This window comes from Boleophthalmus pectinirostris, unplaced genomic scaffold (genome assembly GCF_026225935.1).
Source record: "Boleophthalmus pectinirostris isolate CB_2022bp ecotype Guang Dong unplaced genomic scaffold, ASM2622593v1 HiC_scaffold_21, whole genome shotgun sequence".
Taxonomy (NCBI): domain Eukaryota; kingdom Metazoa; phylum Chordata; class Actinopteri; order Gobiiformes; family Gobiidae; genus Boleophthalmus; species Boleophthalmus pectinirostris.
This window is the reverse complement of record NW_026571175.1, coordinates 8,384,605-8,411,850: the sequence shown is the minus strand read 5'-3', so window position 1 is coordinate 8,411,850 and position 27,246 is coordinate 8,384,605. Positions and strand designations below refer to the sequence as shown.

Below are 27,246 nucleotides of genomic sequence, written 5' to 3'. Positions count from 1 at the left end.
TATGGTTCAAAATAAGACATGAGGATTTTAATACTGACTAGTTTAGTTTAAAAGGCCTACATTATGCTATTTTATGATCTTTGTTATGTTATCTATTTTCCTCATCAAAAACATAGCCTACCTGTAAATTGTGTTTTGTTCATTCATACATGTTTAATGTGTCTCAAAGCTAATGGTCACTTTTATTAAATTCATAAAATATAAAATAAACAACTTATTAAAGTGCTAATTAATTAAAGTAATGCCTACCCACTTATTTTTTATAGAGATGATTTCAGTTTGTAGTGTTTAAACATTTATTATGCCTCAAAATTAGCATTAGTGTTAGCATGGAGACACAAACATCTACCTTTCTAAAAGCAGAAGTATCCTCTGCATTTATTTGTGTATTTTTTAACATGTTGTCAGTGACATCCACCCGCAGTTTCCTTTTTTATGTCCTTATCTTTAAATGCTTAATAATTTTAACACGACTCTGCAAAAAGCTTAAAGAGATCAATTAGAACCGGAAGTGCCCCCTCCCAAGGTAAGCGCGAGGCTCCGCACTGAAATCAGGTCGCCCAGGTGCGGCGTCTCCATAGCGACAGTTAGCCTCTGATTCTGATTGGACCGCCGTGACAGACGCTGGGCGGCGCTGGGATATAAAGACCACGAGGAGGGAAAAAAACTCTATTACAGTCCATTTTCTTATAACGGTCTGGCATTTGCACACTTTTACCTCTCATCGCCACCCAAAAAAAGAACACTAACGCAGACATGAACAGAACTATCTTCCAGCTTTTGGCCGTGACTCTGTGCTTCGCTGCAGGTAAGCTGACCACAAACTCCATAATTACCACCACAAAATTATGTTTTTGATGAGAAAATATATGCGTTTAAATTAAACTAAAAGAATGCGGAAGATGTGTGAAATCTGCACCCTTGAAACAGCAGTGTATTTCCAAAGATTTGCTCAATAGCCTATTATTTTTATATATATTTTTAGTCACTGTGAAGTTAATATGCAAACTTTTACAACTTTTTTGAGCAATATAGGAGTTTACACTATATTTATCGAGTTTTGCACTACTATAGCCTGTGTTAAAATTTAATGTAGTAACAAAGAAGAAAAATTATATAACGTGAATTTTTGTTGTATTTTTTGAACCTTTTCGCCCGAATCTTGTCTGTTACTCCGCTCCTACAAAATTGGGTGTGTTCAGGAAAGGATCAACTAAATCCCATCACAACAGGAACGAAACAAAGGCACCTTGACATGTTATTTACTTCAAGTTTTTTTCTCACCATTTTTCACCTTAATAGTAAATTGAAAAGCACGTAACGCGGTTACGCTGTTGCATTTGTGTCGTGCATTGACGCTGATCTGCAGTCGAATTTCGTTGGAAACAATATGTCCCTGTCTAATTATTTTTGCGAATAAGTTTGTGCTGTGGAGTACCCCTGGAAGGTTAAGGCAAATGATAATGTCAATTCATAAGATGCAGTGCACGGCGACTTGCATATACGTCTATTTTTGTAAATAGGCCTATGTTAATAATAATTATGAAAATTACCTATTCAAATTAATTTCATTTAGGGTAATTTCTTTAGGACTACAATCCACTTTATCTTTACCTGGAAGACTATCAGTTGTTGACGTAGCATACAAACAATGCAAATAGATAACATTGAAGATAGGATCTCCTTTGTTGGTTTTAAACAAACAAAGAAAAGTCAAGTAGTCATGGGGACATTTGGGTCACCATTTAAGAGGCCCATATTATGCATATTAATTTTCTGTGTGAATGAGACCAGCAGCTCCAGGTATGTTTTTGATAAGGTAACATTATAACATGACCTAAAGCTCACAAGAGTCAATTTTGCGTAATATGGAACCTTTTAATATATTTAGTCAAACTTTAACTACATCAGCTTTTTATTTTTAGAGGTGATACTTCAGTTTGAGTGACTCCTCCTGACCATGTTGAATCATAACCGTTACATAACGTTAGTCAGTTTTGTGGGAGCTTATATTTAGGGTTGACTCACAAGGACTTACGAGAATCATGCCCTGACCTGTATATACTGACTGCATTCCTCAACCGTAAACACTATCAGGGGCACTCATGTTTCTGCCCTTCGTTCTCAAACTATAGGCTTCATTTCTCCTTTTCACTATTGTCTTTTAGGGGACATTCATGCATTGTTTTGTCCCTCTTGCCCTCCTGTTGTCCTGGGTGTACATTTTCAGACCACACCCTTCCTAACAGGTGCTTTAGTCCGTGTTGGGTGCTCCTTGCTCGTCTTTCAGGTGGGTGCTCCAGAGCACCATAGGATTAAAGCTAATGGCTGTTTGTCACTGTTGTAATTATAGTGGTGTCACCAGTTTGGGATGGTCTGTGGGTGAGCAACTGGACTCTAGGGAGGATGGGATTGTCTTTCTGTCTCCCTCTGTCTGTAGTGTAGTGTACTATATAAATAGTATGCAAATACTTTCCTTTATTTTTGTGTAAAAAGCACAAGGGGTGGATGAAATCTCTCTCTGTGTCTCTCTTGCTCCTCCTCTGTCTCCCTCTTTCTCTCTGCTGGTTTTGCGTAAACACAGTCTGACAGAACCCTCACACAAACAGACCCAATGTTCTGTGAATGAAAACAAGATTTTACATGTTTTCCGATGGCAGCCCTGTGTCTGCCTAAAATAATGGTGGAAGAAAATTCATGTTTCCTTCAGACTGAAGACATTGCTCAAACATGCATGAATCACTCCAAATACAGCTTTAGGTGAATGAATGAGGGGAAGGAACTATAACATGATTAAAAGCTCTGAAAAGAGCATTTTACAAAATAGGTCTGCTTTAAATAAATGTGGGAATGTCACACCAGAGCATTATTTTAGGAGACTGAACCACCTTAAGTCAGATGGAGGTTGAGCTGGCTGTAGGTCTAAACTAGAATACACACTGATTTGGAGTAAGGGATCTAAGCCTGATGCCCTTACTGGGTTTGGCTCATAGCGTACAGTGCCTTGACATTTCCTGGCAGTACTATAATGGGAAGAATTATCAATAAAAAAATAATTATAATAAAAATCTGAAATTCATAAACTCAAGCTGCCTGGAGAGAGTCTGCCCTGGCACCTCTTGTACTTTTTAATAACTTCTAAAAACATGTGTGTATATTTATGTCATCTTTAGGTTTTAGATGTCTTTTGAAGGATTACAGAAATAAGGGAGTGACACGATGACCCAGATTCCAACACAAAAGACCAGAGAACAAAACTGAGGGGGAGAAGAAGAGGTGGAGGAGGGCAGAGGTCAGGCAGTTTCAGGAAGTGCCTCAGAAACCTTAGACCCACCTGGTGACGCTAACTTGATACACTGTTTTAGAGGATTTAAGAAAGGACATTTTTGTGGTTGGAGTATACTATATTCTCTGTCCGTTGCATTTGACCTGCCCTTTGAGACCTCGGGACACCTGTCAAGAGCAGTACCCCGAACCCTTTACAGACCTTGACCCAGGATCTTGGTCTATACTGGACTTTGCATTTATGTACATTTATGAAACCATATAAAGGACAGTGTCTAAAAAAACATGGACTCAACATTGCCATAACAAAATCTTACATTATTGCTACTTGTATTGCCATTCACATAAATAACTGCACTGCTTCAATATGAAATGCAGACAACAGGTGACCTTAAAATTCACAAACTGAAAGAAAATTATCTAGGAAGTACTTTTCTACTATGAAAAATGTTGCATAAAAGTTTATTGAAAATTAACTGCAGATGTATTTTGATAATAATTAATTGGACTATACTGACTCTAAAACACTTACAAGACCAGTTTAGAACAAAAACTGTTAAATATGGTCTATTTAAAAGCCTTCAGTCAGATTTTCACCTTGTAATTGGTTAAGAAAGCATCGAAAAGGTCTCCCTTTACAATAGAAATAATTGACTATATTTGGTTGGAGCCTCTTTGTGTTGGGCCGTTCGGTCTCTGTACATTTTGTGTGTCTGTTGCCTGGAGGCAGGGTGTAGAAAAGCAGGTGACATTGATGCCCTCTAGTGTTCAAAGTGGTCACCTGATCCTCCTTAAAATCATGTCTCAATGATTCAATGGTAGAACTAAAATTACAGTGTAAAACATAAAGCATTAGACAGTTTGTAGAGGTGTATATAGTAGGAATGACCCAATTTGGAACAATATCTCATTTGTTGTCATTTTTCTGACAAGTATAACAGTTTAAATCTTGAGTTGTCTGTTTTAAAATAATCATTCTATTAAAGGGTCCAGATTAGGCTATTTTCTGATCTGTTAAATGTAGTTTCTTCATCACAAACATACCTGGAGTTTTTGTTTCATTCACACATTTAACACAGAAATCTTGCATAAGACTGAGTTCTTTAACAAAAACACACTGTTCCACCTTGTGATGTCCTGTGCTAATTGCTAATATGTACTTAAAAGGTCAAATATACTTAAACTACTGCTACATGACATCACAAGGTAAAATGGAAAATTTTTGAGCTTTAGAGATGTAGAAAGACTAATAATAAAGGATTACTCAAACATGTGTGAATGAAACAACTCCAGATTTGTTGGATGAGATATAAGGTGGTAACATTCTAACAGGTCTTAAAGCTCACGCGAGTCAATTTTGTGTAATATAGGACCTTTAAGTTCTCATTTTTACTGATTCAAAATTGATAAGATTTGAAAGCAGACTGAAATTAAATATGGACTGCTTAAACTACACTTCAGGCATTTGTGTTTTTGTAAGTGACTATTTAGAACAGCCAGATTTACTGCAGTATAATCAATCTAGTCTACTGCACACAAATGAATGAATGAAGATTTATTTGCAGAACAGATTACTCCCCAAATAATTTCCCAGTAATGTCCATTCATTCTATTTGCTGTATATAGTGATGCTCCTAAACAAACTGTCTCCTTTCTCTTTGGTCAGAAACATAAGCCTCTTTTATTTACGCAGCTCAAAGTCACGCTTGTGTTTTGCATCTCTGCGGCCGTCGCCCAGGAGCCACTTTGACTTTGTTTGCATTTGAATATTTACAAAGCTCCTATTTGTTTGTCCTTGGCTTTGTCAGCTGGTGTTAAGGACACAATGGTCACAGTAGATTAATATGCGATAACTGTGAATGTTGATGTGAATGTTGATTTGGTTTAAATGAACTCAATGAACAAAATTAACCATATTAGAATGTTTCTTCATCACAAACATACCTGGAGTTGTGTTTTTGTTTCATTCACATGTTTGCGTAATCCTTTATTCACTAGCTAGGATCACACCAACAATGACAGTGCGAAGAAGTTTATTGATAATGTACGAAGCGGGGCAGAGATGGCTGGGTTGAGACTCCAGGTGGGGACTCCGTCTCAATCTACAATTGGCCCAGCCGAAACGAGACTCCCTGTGGGGGTCTTGTGACTGAAAGACAATATAGCGGATGGGAGGGTGGGGTCGAGTTAGCCGAGACAAACTGGGATGATGGGAAAGGCTGCTACATATAGGCTTCTGGGAAATTAAAGGCGTGGTCGAGGTGAGTTGTGGTTCGCTGGTGAGAGGAGAGGGCGGCTGAGGCGTGGTCCTGCTCCTGAATCTCAGTTAATCCTATTAACTACATTTATTAGTCCGTTTAGATCTCCAAAAGCTCCAAAAGCTCCAAAGGCTCTGTCCACCTTGTGATGTCTGTTGGTAGTTTTGACGTTAAGCTACATTTTTTAACCCTTAGTCCAGTAGAGATCGGCAATTCTAGCGCTGAAATCATCCAAATGATTCTAGTGAAGGTGTGTGGAGTTTAAAAACACAGTGGAGCACTTTGGTTATTACCACATGTTCTCTCAAACTGAAAACGTCTTGTGATAAGAACTCTGCTTGTTTGTTAAACATGTGTGAATGAAACAAAACACAGCTCCAGGTATGTTTGTGATGAGGAAACATTAGAACATTGGCCTGAAAGGTTAGAGATGCTTTGTGTGGATAATTCATATTTCAGTGCTTTTAACTGTTCTAGCTTTCTTAATTGTAACCAAAACCTTGCTGCTCCACTGCCCTAAATATTACTGAACAATGGTTACTGTGTTTCGCTGGACCTGCTCTGTGCGATGAAGTGTATATAGGGCACAATTCATACACAACTCAAAGTGCTTTTTCAATAAAAACGGCAAATAAAACGATTAACTGCAACTTGATTTGATCACTTTAAATTAGTTTTTCAATGTTTTAAGTTAATCATGACACCTGTTGCATGGAGTTCCCTGGAGTGAGCAGCAGGGGGCGCTATGAGCCTGTATCTGCCTGTAGGAAAATAGAACTGTCACGTTTGGAGGTGTATTTAACGCTGTGATGGAGGCAGTGGGAGCTTTTCATTTAGACTGTACCATCATGGAGACAAGATGCACTACACATTGGCTAATTCTCAGTCATATGAGATTAAATTATGTGAAGTTAGAGTTAAATTATTGATAAAATATTTCTATATAAGGATATTTGAATAGAAAGGAGTTTTACCTTACTGCTTGATATACCATAAATTTATGTTATAACCCTTTTTTACATTGTTATTTTGCAGCTGATGTCATCAACATTCCCTGGGACTGTGATGCTAACTGAAAGCACTGCTCTGTTAGACTTAAGACTTCACCTGAGCTTTATTTTAAGACTGTCTGACCTGAAAGAACTGACTGAACTGGAACTACAACATTTGAGATGATTAAACAAGTCTCTCACACACACAAAAAAAGTGTGAGAGTGACTTATTTTTTTTTAATCAAACTTTTAAACAGGACCACCTCGTATTGATCAGAGTCCTGAAAATGTGGCTTATTCACACTGTATTAACATTTTTGGCAGTTTTTGCTATGTGTGCATTGTGTCTCCTAGGTAACTGCTGAACCATTACATTCAAAGTGTAAGTGGTGGGTTTCAGATGACTGAATATTCCACAGGCCAATAATACAGACGGGGCAGCTAAAATTTATCTTGCTATAATGCAGATTTTTGTTGCAACATTTGGATATTTTATGGTAAAAACTTGTCTCTGTCTCTATCTGTGAGTGTGACCTCATCTTTTCCAGGAGATTGATCAAATATTTGGTTCTAGTGTTTCCTTGTATTAATCCTTGTACAAATACCCCATGACTTGTCTTGTCTCTGAACGTACCGTCACATGAGGCTATTGTTAAATAAAGTTGCCTCCCCCTTTGGCATCGTGCGCAGGACCTTTTTTAATCCGGTTTGTTTTGTTGCGCAGTACTTTTGGCCTACATCTGGTTCTGGGCGAGTCTATTACCAATCATTATTACCTTTGTGTTAACTCTGAGAAAAGCAGGTGTCCTTTTTTAATCGGAAATGTAAGAAGAGGTGTGTAAAAGGGTTCATCTGTCACTAGTCAGGCATTTTACCATTGTATTTATTACAAGTATCACAATATGATCAAATAATTTTAGAAAATATACATGGCACAGGGTTGTCTATTAGAAAAAGGTGAGTAGTTGTACGGTTTTAGTTGTATTTTGTGGTGGAGAGAGCGTAGATTTGACAAATGGGGAATGGCCTAATAATTTTAATTTAATTCTTTAGACCTTTTTTAGGAATGCACTGATCCAGGTTTGTCAGTTCTAACAGGTTCCGATACTGTAGCTTTAAGTATCTGCTGATGCCAGATATCAACTGATGCAAGAGTACAGAGACTGAAAATGGCATACATTTCCTTTAAAACAAAAAGAAAATGAGAAAAAATGACTGAATGTGTGTTATGTAGCTGTTATTTATCTTTTCAAAAAATGAAAGCTGGGGCAGCTGTGACCAGTAAACTGTCTTATTACATCGATTTGTATGTCCATCTGATACCAGTATTGCATCAGTGTATCCCTACCACTTTTTTTAGATTGGCGTAATAATTAAAATGCTTGGTTTAATAATGAATAGTAAAATTTCTGAATTATTTCTGAATGATCTCATGGTGACTTGTCCCACTTGAGAGCTGCTGGTCCAGTCTGTCTCTGTAACTTTGGCCTGTGTAAACAAAACTATGATAAATGTGTTTGATTTAACAAAAGGCAAATACATTAACATTTTTGAACTCTTTTACACTGTAATCTTCTGTCAACAGCAGGATTTAACATGAGACTAAATGACACCTTGAACCATTATGAGAGTTTCTTGTACTAAACTGTAGCGCAGTCGCCGACTTATCAAATAAAAATATACAATCCGTTATCTCTTAGTACTTCTTGGCAGGTTCGCGTAGTATTGCTTCAGTTTCAATAATTTCCTTAAGAGATTAAAGTCGAATTGCTAATGAGGATTTCATGGCTCAAGAGTTCGTGAAACCAGATTGCTGTAAGTTTGTCTACACGTGAGAAAAATTATCTTGAGATTTTTTTCCTCAGTGTTTGCATTTAGATTAGATAAAAAAGGCTTAAATGCTCGTGAGTTAACATTTTGGGAAGCCGTAGTTCCAAAAAGCAGTGCTACAATGACTGTAAAAGTACTCGGTAAAACAAAAAATGTGAAAACCAGAACTGAAATTAATTTATTATAATTTACATTCAAATGTAATATCAAAGTCTCGATTTCGTGGACCTTATCTAATGTCTCCTCATCTTATGAAATTCTGTCTCAGCCCACTCCTAAATGCTGTGCAGTAGTGAAAAGTCTACTCTAAACGTACTTATTTGATGACAAAACTTTGAAATGACCAAGCAATATTTGAAATTTCAAATGGCCTTAAATTCTATGTTTTTGTTTGTTTTTTTTAATGCTGGTGTGAAAAGCTTGTGTTCAGAAGACTGTTAGTGTGAATATACCTAAACCCACATTTTGTCCAGTTTCAGTCATGTGGGAGATCTAAGCAGGGTTTGTCTGCAGGTGAAAGAAAAACAATAGATTTTTGTTGGTTTAGAAACAACTCAGGAATGAAGCTAAACCTCTCTGAACTGCTCTTTTACTGTAAATGTCTCTTCTCAACCAAACCCAAGGCACTTTGTCTGCTTACATTTTTGAAAAGACAATGTACTGTTGCAGCAGATGAGTTGACAGTTTTGAAAGCTGTGTATTCTAAGGTCAAAGATGTTAGCCAGGTTGGTGCCACCTAGTGCCTCCACTCAATTTCATTTCTCTCCAGTGACTAGGACAGGAAATGCACTAGACGGTTTGCAAAAACCCCAGAAGTGCAAGTTTGGGCACCAGCCAATCAGTGAAGAGCACTGTTGGGCAAGTTACTTTAAAACTGTAATGCGTTATTTATTACTTATTACTGTCATTTCAAAGTAATTCGTTACATTACAATATTACTGCATTTAAAATGTAAGGCATTACATTACTATTGCATTACTTTAAGTTACTCTCACCAAAATAACTGCGAAAAAGCTGAACTTTTGAGCCGTATATGGACTGAACCAGGACTAAACAAGGTCTAAACCAGGACTAAACCAGAGCTGAACCAGGACTAAACCAGAACTGAACTAGGACTAAAACAGGACTCACTGTCAGGATGGGCTCGAAGGAGACCGCAGGAGAAAGGACCGGCTTTGCTCCGCACCTCATGGAGGTAAGAGCGGCTGTCGCCCGATCGCTCTTTATAGACACCCTACTGCGCGGGCTCACGGTCCTGATTTCAGCAACTATTTGCAGGTACAAGACCCGGTGCAAAACTCTGCTACAGCGCGTAACTTCTACCTTCCTTCAACATGTCCAGAAGTCCAACTTTTTGTGCGATGGTTTGCATCGTCCTCTGTCTTTTGGGTGTGAGCGCAGGAGACTTTGTCGGTGCAGAACATTTCGTCGACGTTGTGGATTTTGTCGGAGAGAAAACTTGCAGACATACAGCACTTCAGAATCGCACTGCTAGAGATTGAACATTTATTTAAATTTGGCAGCTGAACACATTCTGTAGCCTACTGTACTGTACAGGACACAGGAGTCCCTTAGCCGATCAGGACACAGCGGGAGGAACGCAATACGTGTTCATACACTAAAAACAAAAGGAATGCAAAATTGCACAAAAAAAAATTCTAAAAATCAGCGAAACAGCGAGACCGCGAAAAGTGAATCGCGTTAGAGCGAGGGACGACTGTAAGCAAGGTCTAAACCAGAAGTGACCCAGGTCTAAACCAGGTCTAAACACTGTAGAGTTCTGGGTCGGTCCTTTCACCCGTGGTTAACTGAAGGTCTATCCGGCCGCGTCTCCGGCGTTTCACCGCTGCTGATTTCACGGTGATTTAGCGAATTTCTATGAAGAAAAACCCACCACTTCAATCCAGGTTAAAAAAGCATTGTAACGCGCGTTACTCACATTTGTACCGAGTAAAATATTACAATTTTTCCCCCTGTAATGCCTTACATTACTGCGTTACAGCAAAAATCAACGCATTACTGTAATACATTACTTTTATAATACATTACTCCCAACACTGGTGAAGAGCCATACATTTTCTGTCGGCAATGATTCCCGAGATTGAGGATTTAAAGCTGGAACAAAGAATGTTTGGTGAATTTTATCAAGCGGAAAGAAGTTTATTGCCCTTCTTTCTACGGGATTTGGGAAAAGCTTAATATACCAGTTAGCCTCTTTAGCGGCGCATTACATACGGCACTACCGAATAGGAGTGATTGGTTAAATAACAAAAAAGTACCCACCTACCATCGAGTGAACAAATTGTAACACTGCGAGGTCAGGTGGTTTCCATGAAGTGAATCCGGGTGATGAATCAGGCTACCAAGACACTTCAGCCTGATTGTAAACAACAGACATGTTTACAAGGTCTTTTTAAAAATCTCATTCTGCAGGGAGTGTATTTAAACAGTCAAACTGGCAGTGAGTGTATAAAGGAGGTTGTGGTACAAAGCCAGGGTAAGATGGCATTGGCAGTGATCAGAAGTTAGTGAGAGATGCACTCTGTTAATCCTATTTTATGTTAAGATTATTCCTACATTATTTGACTCTTGTTTGATGAATGAGGAACAAAAACAAAGCTAGACAACATCACCACTTCATAGACCAATATAATTTACTCCAGACAGAGGCACCAATCCTGCTTTTTCAGCTCTGATATTGATAATTTGGCTCTCCGTATCTTCCAATACTAGTGTAGGGTCGGAGAATGGCCTTTTTCAACTTGCAAAATGCATCGTAATTACAGAACAGCCTCGTATGAATAAAAGTTCAAACATTATGAGATGTTCTAAGCCAAAATCAACCTGTAAAGTCTTATTACATCCATTTATCCAGCCCGAAACCAATATCACGGGGCTGATACCCGATCCAAGCAAATTTCCTGGATCTGAACAGATATCAGATACCGGTATCGCTGCGTCCCTACTTGGGTCTAGTCAATAATTATGTTTTTCAGTTTATTATGAAGTATCACAAAGGTAAATGCACAAATGTGAAACCTGATAAAGCAGGGTGTCATCAGTAGGGAAAATATGTTTCTTGCCCACCATCTGAATAGTGTTGTTAGCTGACAGTCTTGCATCACTGGCCTGGCATGTCGCTCTGGTTGTATGTGGATGACTAACGCAAAATCGTTAGTTTTATCATGTGCAGTGTTATTATCACGTTCTCTGAGGTCAAGGGTTTGTCCCTTTACCATTAAAATCAGCTACCTCCATTTTGAAACAATCTGAAGAATTTGGCACTTCCCTGACTCCTGTGAGTCAGACGAAGTGCTACGACATGACTAAATAAGGACAAAGTCACACCCTCATGTACTGCTCTGACATCCGATGGGTCAGCACTTATGAAGTACATGGATGCATTTAGTTTCTTTGCGTACAATCTCACTCGTGTAAACTTCTTACGCAAAGTATTGGGCCACTTTGGTTGGTTCCATAATAGGAATGTCATTTACTGAAGTGAGATGACGGTAACTCCCAACCCATGGTGTAGTTGAAGTCGGTATGAGAGAGCTCTGTTTTGATCTGACTACAGCTGATTCAGAACCCAGCAGGCTTTCTGGAATATATGTCAGAGACGAACTGTGTGCACTCTTAAGCATATTGGTGATCTGCCTTAACTCTCCATATTTTGTTTTGGCTGACCTGTCGCCTAAAGGGTAGCTTTATTTGAGCATGTTAATGCAAATTGATAATTGTTCAAAATGTGACTTCATGCCATCTTGAAGGTTTGTTTTCAATATCAGATTTACTGATATTGATCAGATTTGGTGAAAATGATCAATATCGGCCCCAAAATACTGGCAGAGCTGATTGGCCATCTGTTTCTTTGGATTCTAAACAATTTGTATAAGCTATGACAAAATCCAAATTAGTCTATCTCTAATGTTTTTAGGAGGCACTGGTTGAGGTGTGACTCTAGTCAAGTTTGGTTAACATATTGGGATAATGATTCACTCAAAAAATATTTACTGCAGAGAGAAGAGACTTAAGTCTATAACATTAGATCTGTGCTCAGGTTAACATGAGTTCAGACAGACGAACCAGATTAAATAGACATTATATCACACTCCTTCAGTCTAGTACTGTAATGTCTGTCTGAGACATGTACAGCTCCTCACATTTGAGTCCCCTAAACATTCTTCCCCAAATGCTTTTCCTGTCACCTACTTGACAAACGAGTTCAACTTAGTGTAAAAGAGATGGCGATCATAGCGGTCGTGTCATTACGATCTGTGATGCTTGCTGCTTTAATAAAAACTCAAACTAAGTGTTGAGATTCAAGGATGAGTTCATTGGTATTTTTTATACTTTTTATCAGAACATATAAAGAGATCTGTGCCGTCGATACGATATTAGAAAGTGATTTTTTTTTTTTTTAATCCTTTCTGCTTTTGTCTTAAGAACAGTGGCCTACAGTGATATTCACATGTTTCAGATTCTTGGTCTAGAAACTTCAAACATACTGCACATCCTATCAAATTTGAATATTGTGTCAGTTCTGTTTTGAATACCAGGCATAATCTTTTAGACAAAGTAGCTATAATGCAAAGGTACTTAAACTGGTGCATGCTAGTACATTTCAATGGTCTTGTGGTGGTATGAGTTGGTTTAGTTTTTGCCTTATTCATGGGTTTCAGAAGAACAGCTCTTTCCTGATTTGAAGGACTTTGTGAGAACCCAATTAGGGCTTTTCCCCATTCAAAGATTTCATTATAGATCAAGATCGTATTTTGATTTTAATTGCATATAATTGGTATGACGATGGATGGGTGCCAAAACCTGAAAGTCGTGATGTAGATAAGATGTTACAGCCCTGATTCAGAGCAAGTCTTGATTTTTTTAGTCCTGGTTTTATGGTGCATTTTATATGTAGGCCATATCAATGTTAGGACTAAACTGGGACTAAATTTAGTGCTAAACCTGGACTACACCAGAACTAAACCATGACGAGAACAGGATCAAACAAAGTCCTAATCTGAACTAAACTGGATTCCCTAGTTGGTTTGGATTGCATTAGGGTTTTAATAAGACAATTCTCATTTGATTTTGGGACTAATCCTGTAGGAATCAAATAAGAATAGTCCTATTAAAATCTTATTGCCGTGCTAATGGACTTTATGTATTTTATTATATTTGTTTCGTCGTTTTTACTATGTGATGTTTCTTATTGTAAAGCACTTTGATGCAGCTTGTTACGGTTGTTTTTAAATGTGCTATATAAATGACTTGACTCGAAAATTACTTTAGAATATTCATTAATATCAAATATGTTAGAATGTTATTACATTTGTTTATAATCAGAATTCAAACCAGAACCCAACAAAGACAATTGAACCACCCTCAGTGATGTAAATCCTGTTTCCTTCAAATCTCTTCAGTCCTGGTTAATCCTGTGTGTGACCCTGCATTCAACACATTTTAAACCCAGTTTGTTTCCTTTACCACTTATTGTACAGTAGCAGCACAAACACGGACTCACACTGTTCATTAGTTGTCTGTTCAGTGAGGACCAATTAGTCTCCTTGTGGTTGACTACACAAACACGTTACCCTCATTAATGCTGCTACTGTAATTACCACTGGTACAAAAGCTCAGATGACTGCCTCCACATCACGTCAAACTGGATCCAGAACTGGGGGGAAAACGTGTCCATCCACATTTTAAACAATCGAAGTCAATCGGGCGCGACCTATGACGGTCACATGAGGCGAGGAGTTTTTCATTTATTCAAAAGAAAACGCAGTTTACTTTAGCAGTTTTAGTTATGTTCTTAACTATGATGTAACTCTGACTATATGCACATTAAATACACCAAATGAAAGAACTTGGAGTGGCAGGGATTGTTGTAGATTTGGGTGTGACCGAAACTTAGGAGGTGTGGAACGAATGAATAAAAAATGTTAATGCTGTTTGATATTCTCATGGTGTGGCCATTTGGAACACTGTGGCTAATGTATAGTCAATAATGGAGATATAACCAGTCATTTGTACAGTGTAACGCAATAAATCCAAGTACGAAATGTGATGTAAATAAACATTCCCTTTATGCTGGGGAAATCTGTTTTTAATCTCTAGGTGTAGTGCTTAATCATTTAATTAGTGAAGTATATAAAACTGTAGCTGGAAGATGAATGATCCTATATTACGCAAAATGAAGTTAAGTGATGTTATGTTTCCTCACTAGAAATATATACCTGGAGTTTTGTTTGTGTCTCCAAAGCAAAAAAAGCTCTGTTCCACATTGTGATGCCATGAAGCAGTAGTTTTGAAGTTAACAGCTCCTTTTTACCTTTTTAAGTTCATTAGAGACTGACAATTCCAGGACTGATTATCCAAATGATTCTAGCAAAGGTGTATCAAGTTTCAAAACACAATGGAGCACAGAATGTTTTGTCTGAGAGAAGAACAGAGCCTAAATCTGCAGGGTTTGTGTGTTTTAAACATGTGTGAATGAAACAAAACACAACACCAGGTATGTTTTTGTTGAGGACATATCATAACATGGATCAGAAAACGGTGTAATATTGGCCCTTTTTTAATTAAAATCTAATAAAAATTGCAGATTGAATGGATGGAATTGGCAAATACTGTGTTTTCTTCCAAACCACTAAATCTATCTGATTCTGCATAAAAGCACCTACAGCTATAGTTTAAATCTGCACAAACATGTCCCAAAATGTGAACTATCAACTATCAGGTGAATACAGGAATCAATCTTGAGTTTAAAATATGAACTTTGAACAGAATCCTATGATCAAAAAACCACACATTTCTGTCACCATATTTGTCATATATTTTTCCTCAATCATTCTGCCGTGTGGTAAAATAAAGAATGCATCCGTCTCAGTCTCATACATGATATGAAACGATAGCTATATGTAGTTGTCATGATGTGTTTGAGTCACTTCCTCTTGTGTGTTTCATATAATTCAGTACATCAGTGGACTGGCTTGTTTTTATGCAACTCTAACTCATCTACTTGTTATTTCCATTCACGTCTTGCTTGAATGATTTTTGCCTAAGTCATATTTGAATTTTACATGCCCTGACGTACGTCAAAGCCTTGATCTTACTGTCAGTGGAAAGTCACAGATTGTATTGGTCTAGTATAATGGCTTCTGCTGTCATTATGAGTCATAAGCAGTGTACTATTGTTGTAAAATTACCATAACATTACCTTTTTATAATGTTTAACTTGTAGGTAAAATAGTATATGGGCTTAATTAAATAAAATAAAAAAATAAAAGGGGCTATATTTTCTGATATTTTCTGATCTGTTATAATTTTGTTTCCTCATTAAAACATACCTGGAGTTTTGTTTCATTTAACACACCCTCTGCATATTCTGTTCCACCTTGTGACGTCATGTAGTAATACAAATAGTGCACCACTGTGTTTTTAAATTCCATCCACCTTCTCTAGAATCATTTAGATCATCTCAGACATGGAATTGTGAATCTCTAATGAATGAAACGTAAAGGGTAGCTGTTAACTTGAACTTCATGACATCACAAGGTGGAAAACGGCATTTTGAGCTTGGGAGATGTAGACTGAGAAATAATAAAGGGTTACTCAAACATGTATGGAAACAAAACACAAATCCAGGTGTGTGTTTGAGGAGGTAACATTATAACATGACTAGAAGATCACAAGATTCAATGTGTAAAATAGGACCTTTTATTTTTCACTTTTGTAAATGTGTTGACTTTTGTTTTTGGTTAGAAAGTGAGGAATAAATTACATTTTTGGACTTGAGTATATTACAACAATGCCATATAATTGAATTCATCAGAGTTTAGAATGATGACAAATCAGGACCGTTGCCATAGTGATTTTAAAATTCAGTGTAGCATATAACCGGAAGCTAAAACCTGAATATTGTGTCATCCCTTTTTTTATATTTTTTTTTTCATTTGTCAGTATGGTTTAATTTTGCAATTTCATCAACTTAAAGATCCAGATATTTTCCCTTTTACTCATACATTCTTTTACAAATGTATGACGTTACCTAGAATGTGACCTTTGACCTGAGGGACATTCTGATCATTTCACCTTTGTGTCCCGTCGCCTTAGACTAGACATAGCACCCCTTTTAGGGACTTCCACCTGAGAATTCAATCCATTTTTCCTTTCCCCAAATATAAAATAAATTTTTAAAAAGGTGCCACACTTAAACAACTTTAACTGCGAATGAGCTGATTGAGCAAAGTTTTACCAGCAATCATTGTAAGATTTTGTTTTTCATTTAAAATTATTAAAATTCCTTGAAGCATAATTTATTCATCACTTCTGTAAGTTATACAGAAATACATGGCCAGTGAAAGTACATTTTAAAATACTACCACAAAAACTATGAGACTCTGACATCATAGTACACAAGCAGTTGGTGAGTAAGAGGCAGAGGATGATTCCAGTCATACAGATCTGTCTTTTTTGTGTCTGTGTAAACCAGGAAGTAAAAATGATAATCAGACACTCAGTGATCAGGAAAACCTTTGGTGTTTTAGAGCTTTTGGCACCCACACAACTGTGTACATGTCTTCACAGGTTAAATTTAGAGGAGCTTTTCACCAATTACAAAGAGGTTTAGTCAATTCTGTGAGTTGTCACCTTTCAGAAATTCAGGAAACCTTCTGTCTAATGCAAATTGAAAGCAAAAACCAGCAATCAACATGAATTTTTAATTATATACAAGGCATTTTTTATGAGATTATAATTATTCTTTAAAGGTCCGATATTATGCAAAATTGACTCCTGTGAGCTTTAAGCCATACTATGTTACCTCATCAAAAACAAACCTGGACTTGTTTTTCATTCACATGTTTGCGTAATTCTTTATTAGTTTGTCTAAATCTCCAACGCTCAAAATGCTCTTTCACTTTGTGATGTCATGAAAATGTAGTTAACATCTACAGTTTACCTTTAGTGTAGTAGAGGTTGGCATTTCCATGAATTTCCATCCTTTTGAGACAAGTGATCTTAAATATGCAGTGTTTTTGTGTTAAACGTGTGTGAATGAAACAATCCAACTCCAGGTCTGTTTGATGTGGAAACCTCATTAGAACAAGGAAATTGCATAATCTGGACCCTTTAATGTGAAATATCATATCTGAGCTTTTGTGAGGTAGTGAGTTCACTGTTGTGTTTGTGTGTCCAGTCCAGGCGCTGCAGTGCTACAATTGTAAGGTGGGCTTCTGGAACCTGTGCATCACCTCAAAGGTCACCTGCAACTCTGGAGAGCAGTGCTTCAGCGGCAGAGGGAAAGCAGGTACAGTAACATGTGTGTTTAGCACTGAAAGAATGACATTATTGATCCTTTGAACATTCCCTGGGGGTGTGAGGCCAACTGTAAGCACTGCACTGTCTGAAGCTCTGACCAGAAAGAGCCGACCATTGAAGAAAGTCACATTTTGTCCTGTTTATGTGCTTTTTGGCATAGATTAGTATCTCCTTTGACAACCCTACACAAAACTGATAAGATGCATGGAGCTCAACAGCCCACTTCAAAATCTGTTCCGGTTTCAGAAGTACATTTTCCACTCACTTTTCCCATAGAAAAATTAAAAGGTTAAGAGTTCAAAGACATTGTGGAGGCCAAGCAGCTACATGCTAACTAATACCCGTAACTGTTGTTTTACATCCAAAAAACATTTAAAACAAGATTTGGTGTAATGTTTTAATAACTCAGCGGTTTATAAAGTTTCAGAAAAAGATTTTAAATAAAAAGTGCTATAGTTTAGATAAGAAAACAGAACAAGCACCCATATCCCTTGAATTAACAGAATTTTTGATTAACACAAGAAAATAATAAAATTGTATCCAGGATGCTACAGTTTCATAAAAATTCAAAAGTTTACTATTTGGCTCTTTTTAAAATGATCAGTACATGAGAATCCACATGTCTTGAAGTTTTAATCCTGAGAACATCGTGTGATGTCTGATCTATTCTCCTCTCAGTCTGATCATGTCATCTTCACAGCTTTGACTTCTGCACATAAACAAACCAGGTCTCCACCAAAGATCAGAAAATCCCAGAACCTTCGCTCATTCACAAAACATCCAAAACAGTCCGAGAACAATACTAAACTTCGACCTGAACTTTAAGTGCACATGACCGGTTGGGCTGCTTATTTCACGGAAGCATGGTTAACAAGAAGACTATAGACCTTGCCTAGTTTTCTAGTTGATACTTCCTGGTTGGACACAGGCAGCAGGTGACTGAAGCAGAGGTAATTCCTAACTGTTACAACAACCAGAGTCATAACTAGGGCCAGAAATGGTATTGGTCTAATCATGGCTATTGTGTTATTTAGACATACATATGACAATAATTAATTTTGTCATAACAAGGTTTAAACAATCAGAAAAATGTATTTTAATTGACCCACAACAAAAAAGCAATATCATGATTCTTATTAAAACAATCGGTGACGTGATGAAAACTTAGGCAGTAAATAACTGAACACTTAAAAAAATACAAATCTCCTGTATATTTTGGCTGCGCTTTGACAATCTAGATCAACAAGAAAATGAAGTCTAAATAAAGCCTAGTTTCCTGTCAGCTCCTCCTTCACTGTTTATACAAATATTTGATTAATCTCTGGAACTAAATTATGTGACGTGAGCTAATCACAAAAGTGAAAACAAGTTGGTGTTTTTCAATGTGTTTAAAGGGCCATTATGTTTTTTCTGATTATGTTTCCTCATTGTTTTGTTACATTTATACACAAATCCTGCATATTTAGGCTGAGTCTGTTCTACCTTGTGATGTCATGTGGTAATGCAGGAAGTGACTCATGAGTTTAGTTCTGGAATCTCCACTGAACCAGAGTGTGTATATATAGGGTAGCCATTATCTTAAACCACCACTTCATGACATGTCCAGGTGAACAGAGCATTTTGACCTTTAGAGATGAGAAATGTAAAACATTCTAATGGTGTGACTCCTCTGTTCTCTGTCTGTGTAGCTGGGTTTATGGACATCTCTATGAAGGGATGCCTGGCTATTGCCGATTGCAACAAAACCTCCACCGTCACCTTCCCCTCGTCCGGAAACACCACGGTCTACCAAATGACCAAGACCTGCTGCAACACCGACCTGTGCAACAGCGCCCCCACTACTCTCCCCGGGGCACTGCAGCTTACCCTGGCCTCTGTCGCCGCTGTGTTCGCTGCAAACGCCCTGTTTTAATCCCCAACCTCAGAATGCACCAATGTCACTGTCTATCTCCATACACACAAACACACACACAAGCCTCATAAAGGGATCTAGACTACACTGGCTATGGTCACATGTACACCCAAAATGAGAGCATTATCAGATGTTTGGAGTTCTAAATCTGTTAAAATTAAATGTAAACTGCAAAATACAAATATTTCTTTCTGAATATGCTCAGTCGGATTATTTGCATCAAATCTTGTAGTTTGCATGCCATTTAAATAAACTTAAAGATCCAGAAATAAGATTTTTCTTTCTTTTTTTATTTTAATCAGCTTTTGGTGTGCATGTGAACAAAGCCACTGAGGACTTGCAATGAATCTTAGACATTTGTCATATATGAGAGAATACATTGAATGATGCCAAAAATTTTTTTAAGTCTAAGTCACCTAAGATGAATTGTCAATTGATGCTTGAAGATTCACAGTGTAACAAACTATGAATACTTGTAAGCATAAAGTATGCCCAAAAAACAACCTATGAATATTTATAATTAGGGCTGTTGTCATTTAGTCGGTTAATCCTTTTTAATTGACTCAAATTTGTATTTGATTTTAAGGATTTATATGTGACAACAGCAGAAAGGAGAAGTTACCAGGAGATTTGCTTTGCTTTGGTATTTATTGGTGGTTTTCAGATTTTAGAATGTAACCACGTCATAATTTTACATTGAAATATCCAAAAGTTAAATGCATACATGTTGAACCTGATTGTTTCTATTAATGACTAGACCCAAGAATTTTGTGTATTATAGAATGAATCTCCATTTTAGCTATTTTAATTTTAGCCGCTCCTCATCTCTAATGAATAATATTGATCTATAGAATGCAGGGATGTCAACTGAAACCTAGTGATGTGTAAAAAGACAGATTAAACTCATGATTCACAAATTCAATCTGTCTTTATATAAATATATTTAAATATCCTTTTTTTTTTTTTAATAAATGTTTTTGTATGAACTTCTGCACAGGTGTAGTCTTGTGAATAGTTAGACTAGCACGACTTATGACCCATAGTATCTGTAAAACCATATTTTTACACTTAAAACAATTCTAAAATTACAATATGATCATGTCACTGTTTTAAGATTCACAATGTTACAAAACACAAAGCCATAGTAGACTAGTATCTGCATGATGATGTAACCCTAAACATTAATTTGTTTGTCCAAAGATTTTTTTTTTTTAATCCACACTTCTCGTGTTTGCCAATCTGACTATTATTAGTGATTTAGTCCATCAAATATTTAGAGAATAGTTTTCTCCTAGTAATAAAAAGCTAAAATGTGTTCTTCATTGGTGCATCCTCAATCATGTTAAGCTCTTCTAAATGGTCTTAAATATATTTATCTGAATTGTTTTTACCAATTCTTTATTTCTTGTTTTATTGGTTTAAAAAGTAGAATGCCATTTTGTTAAATCCATTTCAAATTGTGCCATCTTTTTTGCAAACATCTGATTTGTTTTTCAATTATGAATTTACTTTTGTAAATAAACATGGGGTAAAATTTAGCTAAATTTTACACATAAAGTCTAGTCTCTGCCTCATGATAATATTTTGTATTTGAAATGGCAGTGGATTTGAATGACTCATTGTTCTGAATATTCATTTTGTTTAATTGGAGTTTTAATAAAGACCAAACTGGGATCGTGTGTGTGTGTGTTCTTAGTTTCGTCTCAGATGTCCTCCTCCTCTAGCTCTGGTTGGACTGGTTTTTCATGACTGTCCCCTTCGTGGTGGTTTCTCTGCTGCTTTGTATGTGTTTGAATCCTAACAAAACATTGCTTTAGACCCAAACAGAAGTTAAGCTGCTTTCAAAAGACCAGTGTCACAATCTGAGTTAAACAAACACATGCACTGCCAGGCCAAAGTTTGGATTGTTTTTCATTTTTTCATTTCCATGATTATTTACATTGTAGACCCTCACTGAAGGCGTCAAATCTATGATACATGTGGAATGTAGCAAACAACAAATACTCAACTAGTTTTTAATATCCACCCTTTGCTTTGACCAGTGATTTGCCCTTTTGGCATTACTAACCCTGATGCAGCACAGTGGCCAAGTGAAAACCAGTTCAGGGACTTCATTGGGAACATCACTGAGAAAAGGCTAAGGATTTGCAAAATAAAGGGTGGGTACACTAAGCATTTGAATATAAAATATAAACAAATAGGTATTTTTCTTTACTACATAATTCCATATATCTTGCTTTATAAATTTGGGGTACTAAATATTGAATGAAAGGATGTGTCCAAAGTATACAAATACACTACTCTAAAAAATTAAACACAGACTTCATGAGGGTGGCTTGAGGGCACCATGTCCTATAGTGGGCCCTGTGCTCAACGCCCAGCACCGTGGAGCGCCATTGGCATTTGCTAGATGACACCAGAATTGGCAAGTCCGCCCACTGGTGCCCTGTGCCTTTTACAGATGAGAGCAGGTTTATCCTGAACACCTGTGATGAACATGAAAGAGCCTGGAGAAGACAAGGAGACTGCTATGCTGCCTGCAACATGGTTGGTGGTGGCTCAGTGATGGTTTGGTGAGGCATATCTATGTAGTAAGGCACAGACCTCTACCAACTATAAAATGGCATTGTGTGTGCCATTAGGGATCGAGATGAAATCTTTGAACCCATTGTCAGACCTTATGCTGGTGCAGTAGGTCCTGGGTTCCTCCTGATGCACGACAATGCCAATCCTCATGTGGCAAGAGTCTGCAGGCAGTACCTGGAGGATGAAGGGATTGATGCAGTTGAATGGCCCTCATGATCACCAGACTTAAAACCAATAGAACACCTCTGGGACATTATGTTTGGTCCATCAGATGCTGTCAGGTTGCTCCTCAGACTCTAGATGAGCTCAGTGAGCCCCTTACACAGATCTGGGAGGACATCCAAACCTAATCAAAATTAGAGCTGTCTTTTCTACCATTTCAGGTGAGGATACTTAACTTGTCTCCATGATGTTATTGTCTTGGTTGGAATGTTTGACACTATGACAATAAACCTACCAATTAGAAGAGTTTTTATTGCCTTGAAAAACAGCTTACTGTGAGTGTCACCTACTTGTCCTCATAAAGACAAGTTTAATGCCATACTGCAGAACATTCCAGACAAGGCAATAGCATCTCCACAGAAATTAGTTGGTATCTGTAAGTCACCAGCAGAAATGTTACACAGTACACCTTTAAATTGGTTTAGGGTTTTGTTGTAAACTACACACTAGTACACTGGTAATTCCTGGATTAGTTTTAGTCTAGTCCTGGTTTTTAACTTGGTTTAGCCGCACATTAGTCCTGGTTAGTCTTCGTTAGTTTAAATTTATGCCGATTTTTGTTCAAAATTTTCTAGAAATGTTTGCTTGCTGCATGCCTCCCTGGAGATAGATAAGATTAATGCTTTACTGTGGAATATTCCAGGCAAAGCAATAGCATTTGCATGGAAACAAGCTACATATAGTACACCTTTGTCTAACCTAATTATTCTAGAGTTTTGTTTTTTGTTGAATTTTTCTTAAATGTTTGATTCATAATTGATTTATGAGTTGTTTCTTAAAAATACATTGAACACTGAACTTTTGCTTTTAAAAATATAAAGTCACAAATCCCCAAGAGCCCTTTACATCACAAAATATTAAAATTCCCTGTACTTGATTTTTTTCTTTGTTGGCCTATGGTCTTGCCCCAGTACAAATATACTGTACTGTATAAGCAGCCCTTGAGGTCAAATTAAGTCTGCTGCGTATTATCTGCAATTATAAAGTATAATACTGAATGAGATGTGGAAAATGAGTGATTAGCATGATAGTTATAAGCTTTACTGTGACTGCAATACTCCACTCTGGCCTCTGAAAGTTGTGAAAAATGCTTTGAAACACTGTGGTGAATAATTAGGATCCTCAGAATGCACAAGGAATAACTCTGGACCACCTCAAATGAACTTGTTTTATTTTTTCAAATTTGTAAGACAGTAAAAATCAGATAACAGGCTTGTAATGTAATCAAACTAGTATCCTCCATGTACTTAGGCTCACAGCCAACTCAAGCTGACGATGATAGATGAGATGATTCAGATCAGATTCCCTGGCATAAACTTTAAAAAGATATGGTATTTACTTTGGGCTACATTGTTAAATACAAAGACTACACCTTAGTTTACAGCCTTAAAGGTTCAATTAGACAAAATTGATCTTGTGATCCATGAAGCCATGTTATAATGTTGTTACTTCATCAAAAACATACTAGTACCTCACACATGTTTGAGTAATTCTTTATTATTAGTCTACATCTTCACATCTCGACATGCCCTGTTCCACCTTGTGATGTCATGAGGTGGTAGTTTCAAGTTAACAGCTACCTTTTACCTTTTATTCAGTAGAGATTGGAAATTCCAGGGTTGTAATCATCCAAATGATTTCAGTGAAGGTGTGTGGAGTTTAAAACACAGTGCAGCACTTCCTGTACTTCACTTTGTGTAACATGGGCCCTTTTAGGAAGTTAATTCGGAACAAATCAGACATCAAAATAATTAATCAATCCTATTTTAGTTACTGTTTAATTTTTATAAGTGTTATATTTGATTATAATAAATGTTTAGTAGACACAGACTGACTGGCATTTATCATCTGTCTCTCCTCATACATGAAGAGGAGTGAATCTGTTGAAATATCTGACATGATAACGCGTTCTATCACTCAGCTCAAGTGGAGGCTCTGATAACTTTTGTGATGTTGTCAATCTGATGGGATGCTTTTCAAAAATTGTTATACTCCTACAAAAACTATTACATGCAAATCAGAATTAGAAAGGTTTACTGTCAGTGAAAGTAGGAATGTGCTTTGGCAACTTAACGCAAAGCAATACAGGTAATAATAAATAAAAAGTACATTAAAATAAGAGATTAAAGGACCCATATTTAGACTGAGTTCTTCTCTCAAACTGAAATCACGCTATGTCATGTGGTGATACATGAAGTGCTCCACTGTGTTTTTAAACTCCATACACCTTCACTAGAATCATTTGGATAATTTTAACCCTGGAATTGACAGTCTCTACTGAACAAAAGGTAAAAGAAAACTACTGCATACAGAGCATTTTGAGCTTTGGTTTAGACAGACTAATAATACAAGTTTCCAAAACATGTGTGAATGAAACAAATTATAACACCAGTTGTTTTTGAGGATGCAACAACATTCTAACATGGCTCAAAGCTCACAAGAATCCATTTAGGAAAAAAAATACAGATGTGATTGAATATAAAAGCAAAACAATATGAACAGGACACGTGCAAAACCAGCAGTGCATGAAGTATTTATTTAAAGTGACAGGAGTGACGAGTTTTATAATGTGATGTTATGTGAAGGAAAGGTGCTATTGTGTGATGAGTTTTATAAAGCGATGGGTGTAATAGAGTGACAAGTTTTATATAACGTGTCAGGTGTTATAGATTGACCAGCGTTATAAAAGGACATGTGTTATATAGTGATGGATATTATAGGCAAGGCACACAAAGTACACAAAGTAATTCAATACATTAAAATCACAATACAAACAAATCAAAACATAAATAATCATAAAATTCATCAAAAGAAAGAGACATTAAATGAGAAAGAATGAGAGAGAAGAGTGCAGAATGAAAACCTTTCAGCCATATAGAGTGACAGGTGCTTTAAAGGGACAGATGTTATTGAGTGACAGGTGTTATAGAGTGAAGCTGTTATATAGAGTGACAGGTGTTATATAGAGCGACAGGTGTTATATAGAGCGACAGGTGTTATAACGTGATAGGTGTTATAGAGCGACAGGTGTTATATAGAGCGACAGGTGTTATAAAGTGATAGGTGTTATAGAGCGACAGGTGTTATATAGAGCGACAGGTGTTATAACGTGATAGGTGTTATAGAGTGACAGGTGTTATATAGAGTGACAGGTGTTATATAGAGCGACAGGTGTTATAAAGTGTTATATAGAGCGACAGGTGTTATATAGAGCGACAGGTGTTATATAGAGCGACAGGTGTTATAGAGCGACAGGTGTTATATAGAGCGACAGGTGTTATAAAGTGATAGGTGTTATAGAGCGACAGGTGTTATATAGAGCGACAGGTGTTATAAAGTAATAAGTGTTATAGAGTGACAGGTGTTATATAGAGCGACAGGTGTTATAAAGTGATAAGTGTTATAGAGCGACAGGTGTTATATAGAGCGACAGGTGTTTATAGAGCGACAGGTGTTATATAGAGCGACAGGTGTTATAAAGTGATAAGTGTTATAGAGCGACAGGTGTTATATAGAGCGACAGGTGTTATAAAGTAATAAGTGTTATAGAGTGACAGGTGTTATATAGAGCGACAGGTGTTATAAAGTGATAAGTGTTATAGAGCGACAGGTGTTATATAGAGCGACAGGTGTTATAAAGTAATAAGTGTTATAGAGTGACAGGTGTTATATAGAGCGACAGGTGTTATAAAGTGATAAGTGTTATAGAGCGACAGGTGTTATATAGAGCGACAGGTGTTATAAAGTGATAAGTGTTATAGAGCGACAGGTGTTATATAGAGCGACAGGTGTTATATAAGTGATAGAGCGACAGTGTTATAGAGCGACAGGTGTTATATAGAGCGACAGGTGTTATAAAGTGATAAGTGTTATAGGTGATAGAGCGACAGGTGTTATATAGAGCGACAGGTGTTATAAAGTAATAAGTGTTATAGAGCGACAGGTGTTATATAGAGCGACAGGTGTTATAAAGTGATAAGTGTTATAGAGCGACAGGTGTTATATAGAGCGACAGGTGTTATATAGAGCGACAGGTGTTATAGAGCGAAGGTGTATAATAAGTGTTATAGAGCGACAGGTGTTATATAGAGCGACAGGTGTTATATAGAGCGACAGGTGTTATATAAAGTGATAGGTGTTATAGAGCGACAGGTGTTATATAGAGCGACAGGGTGTTATAAAGTGATAGAAAGTGTTATAGAGCGACAGGTGTTATATAGAGCGAAAGGTGTTATAAAGTGATAGGTGTTATAAAGTGATAGGTGTTATAGAGCGACAGGGTATAGAGCGACAGGTGTTATATAGAGCGACAGGTGTTATATAGAGCGACAGGTGTTATAGCGAGTCCGAGAGGGTTCATATGATAAAAGCAGACCAGATAAATAAATAGGACTAAGACCATTAAGAGCTTTATAAACTAATAAAAGAACTTTAAAATCTATCCTGAAGCTCACAGGAAGCCAGTGCAGAGACTTCAGTACTGGGGTGATATGCTCTCGCTTCCTGGTTCTTGTCAGCAGTCGTGCTGCAGAGTTTTGAAGGAGCTATAGGGCGATGGGTGATATATAGAATGACAGATGTTATAGAGTGACAAGTGTTATACAGTGACAAATGTTATAGAGCGACAGGTGTTACATAGGGCGACAGGTGTTATATAAGGTGACAGGTGTTATATAGAGCGACAGGTGTTATATAGCATGACAGGTGTTATAAAGTGACAGGTTTTAGAAATCATAGTTGCACCATTCCAGTTGCAGTCTGTGAAAAAAAAGAAAAACACGTTGAGCAAATCATAAATATCTCTATAATAACTATACTAGAAAAGAAATGCATAATA

At 37.0% G+C, this 27,246-nt stretch overlaps 1 protein-coding gene and 1 long non-coding RNA gene across 2 annotated transcripts in view; one reads left to right on the top strand and one right to left on the bottom strand.

The window, feature by feature from the left end:
• Positions 1-663: 663 nt before the first annotated feature.
• Positions 664-21,275, top strand: spaca4l (sperm acrosome associated 4 like). Its single transcript, XM_020939316.2, has 3 exons — positions 664-808; positions 17,568-17,678; positions 19,378-21,275. The coding sequence occupies exons 1-3, from the start codon at positions 757-759 to the stop codon at positions 19,599-19,601; spliced, it is 387 nt and encodes a 128-aa protein (XP_020794975.2). The 5' UTR covers positions 664-756; the 3' UTR covers positions 19,602-21,275.
• Positions 21,276-26,898: 5,623 nt separating this feature from the next.
• Positions 26,899-27,246, bottom strand: part of LOC129410067 (uncharacterized) — a 42,879-nt gene continuing 42,531 nt past the window's right edge. Inside the window, exon 3 of the long non-coding RNA XR_008632705.1 lies at positions 26,899-27,167. This is a non-coding gene — a long non-coding RNA (uncharacterized LOC129410067). The remainder of the gene's footprint in view (positions 27,168-27,246) is intronic.